This window comes from Aplysia californica, unplaced genomic scaffold (genome assembly GCF_000002075.1).
Source record: "Aplysia californica isolate F4 #8 unplaced genomic scaffold, AplCal3.0 scaffold00023, whole genome shotgun sequence".
NCBI lineage: Eukaryota > Metazoa > Mollusca > Gastropoda > Aplysiida > Aplysiidae > Aplysia > Aplysia californica.
The window spans coordinates 1,331,497-1,334,362 of NW_004797293.1; the positions used below are offsets into that span (position 1 = coordinate 1,331,497).

General features: G+C 38.8%; 1 protein-coding gene across 1 annotated transcript in view; it reads left to right on the forward strand.

The window, feature by feature from the left end:
• The window catches only part of LOC101845746 (low-density lipoprotein receptor-related protein 4), a 23,399-nt gene that overhangs the window by 10,973 nt on the left and 9,560 nt on the right, over positions 1-2,866 (forward strand). Inside the window, exons 8-10 of the mRNA XM_035972608.1 lie at positions 270-426; positions 907-1,016; positions 2,538-2,721. Coding sequence (XP_035828501.1) covers positions 270-426; positions 907-1,016; positions 2,538-2,721 — 451 coding nt within the window. The remainder of the gene's footprint in view (positions 1-269; positions 427-906; positions 1,017-2,537; positions 2,722-2,866) is intronic.

Below are 2,866 nucleotides of genomic sequence, written 5' to 3' on the forward strand. Positions count from 1 at the left end.
GGAGAGAGAGAGAGAGAGAGAGAGAGAGAGAGAGAGAGAGAGAGAGAGAGAGAGAGAGAGAGAGAGAGAGAGAGAGAGAGAGAGAGAACACATGAGAAGTGCCACTGCAGAAAATAAATTTCATGAATTGTTTCTTGGGCGACCTTTTTATGCTTTTACTTTTTGACATTTATTCTTCTTCTTGCTCACACTTAATTTTTTGTTCCAGTAGTATAAAACAAATAATCGTAATTGCTGTTCCTTTTTCCTCTTTTGTTAACAACTTTAAGCGAAAAAACTGTACTTTGTGGACGGAGGAACCGGGACCATTGAGACCATGACCCTGCAAGGCGGAAGTCGCCGAGAAATTCTCAAGGACGTTGGTTCACATTTTTTCGCCATCGACGTTTTTGACGATTACCTCTACTACACTGACTGGAATCACAAGTACGCGCTTTATGTGAAAATGGTATAATTTGCTATCGTTTTATTTTTCAAACGTGAAACCCCTTTCGTAATGTTTTTTTCTGCTTTTCTAATTTCTATCTTTTAATTATTATTTTTCTTTGGGATCAAATATATATGTCACGCAACTAACTATGGTTACTTACTATTCTTAAACAAGTTTCCCGTAGCTACCACGAATACTCCTTTCAATACTTTCATGTAGAGGTACAAACTCCTTTTTTAGCATGTATGACGATATTTTTATCGTCTTAAACTATTTATTGTTGGCAGCTATGACTATATAACGACAATCCAGTGTTCAGGTGTCTTTGCAGATTCCTACTAGTTAGAAACAAATATTTAAAGTGTTTCAAATAAAGTGCTTTTACACAGCCCTTTCCGTTATCTTTTTCCACATAAAAAACGCTTTAGATGAATCTTATAGGACTAAATAAAACGAAGCTTCGTTCCACCTTTCAGCACTTTAATGAGAGTGAACAAGGACGGTACGGGGAAGACAACTGTTGGCCCTCCCAGTTTCCGGGAGCTGGCAGACGTGAAAGTTCACAAATATGGCTATGACTTACCAGGTAACTGCCCAAAATGATAACTTTTGTCCAAAGGCAAGTATTGGCTCCGCTGGAGAAACAACTTTGTTCTGAATTCCAAAATTTGATGCAATATAACATTTTATTGCTTTTTTTCCCTATTTAATTCCACGTGCGTTGCACAATTGTAAACTCAAGGTAATAGAATAGTAACAAAAAACCCCAAAGAAACTTCTCAGCGTTGGCCTGCTAGATTTCAGGGTTTCAGGGGTAGTCAACTGCTGGTTCTTCAACCTGCAGTGCAACTGGTGTTCACATATTGTGGCTGGTTGTCCCTACGTACAAGAGTCCCTTGCCTTCAGGCAGCCACAATCCGATGTCGAAGATACATGTACTCAGCATGTTTATACTTACTAGACTAGATTCAGTTTTGGTAGGAATTTATTTTCAATTTTGCTAGGGTGCCGACCGAAGCCTACTCTTGTCGATTTTAGGATCACCAATAGATATTTAACGTAGATAGCTTGCACATGGGAACCTCGATATTTTTCGCACTTATAAGAGAAGGCTAGGCGTTCGATCTTACCTATCCTAAGATTAGGGGTGTGGATGAAAGACAACAGTAAGAACGAGCTAAGGGTATCAGTAGGAAGAGTCAGAAGTAAAGGACAAAAGAGTCCAGAGGAAAAAAAAGGAGGGGTGGGGGGCATAAAGATGAGACGAAAGCAAATGACAGAATATGACAAGAAAACAGGAAAGGAGATAAAAGGAGACCATTTAATAGAAGAAACTTTTTTTTTCATCACTGTCAGGTTTCCATTCCACCTTGGACCTATTAAATGAGAGGCGAGCACCATATCGCTAGACTACGACAGGCAAATCTTTAAAGACTTAAATTAATCCAGCTTCTGGGGGCATTTGAATTGAAATGATGTAATAAGGGTCTTGAACAAGTATCTTGTACTGGTAAAATTGAAAGCAAACGAGGCAGCGGCAGGTATCCCAGTGCAACTTAATTGAAAAACCTGCACAGACAGATGAGAGATGTGGAAAGACCAAGATAATCGTAGTTTTTTAAATATATTTTTTACCAAATGGTTCGAGAAAAAAAATGGATGAACATCTATGACCACCACCACTGTCTGTGGCAGTTATGGCACTTGCTGATAATGATTTCATTCTAGTTAGCTCAACACTGATCGTTATTTATTTTAGTGACCGTTCGAATACATATTTTTGTTTCTAGTAATTCTGTTCAACAAAAATAACATGTAGGGTGATTTTTTGCTCTTTGGATTAGTTATTCTCAACAGTTGTCTCACAGAGCTTTAGCTTATTGCACTGAATAGGCCTCTCACTTGCCAATAAATGTGCACAAAACACGCTTTTGGTATGATCGTTTAGGAAGCTGGACTTCACAATCCAGTTCTCAATTCAATGTAAGCTCGTGTTTAACCCTTTACTAAGAACTATCCATTCACCCTTCCATCCATTTATCCATCCATACTTCCATCAATAAATGAATAAATGAATTTTTTTAAATGGTTGTTTATTCGTCTTTAGGTGTAACCACCCCTTCACCGGTACACTTTGACCCTAGTCATATCTTTGTACGACTGGCTGGCAAAGGCTATGCTAACGAGGGTCGGGTGGAGGTCTACGCTAACGGCCAGTGGGGGTCAGTATGCGATGACCATTGGGACGATAACGATGCAAACGTTGTATGTGGAATGCTTGGATTTGACCGGTGAGTACTAGAAAAGGGCCATACCACATAGTATTAACTTGAAGAAGAATAGTGATGACGATGATGATGATAATAACAAAACACTGCTTCTTCTACTACTACTACTACTACTACTACTACTACTACTACTACTACTACTACTACT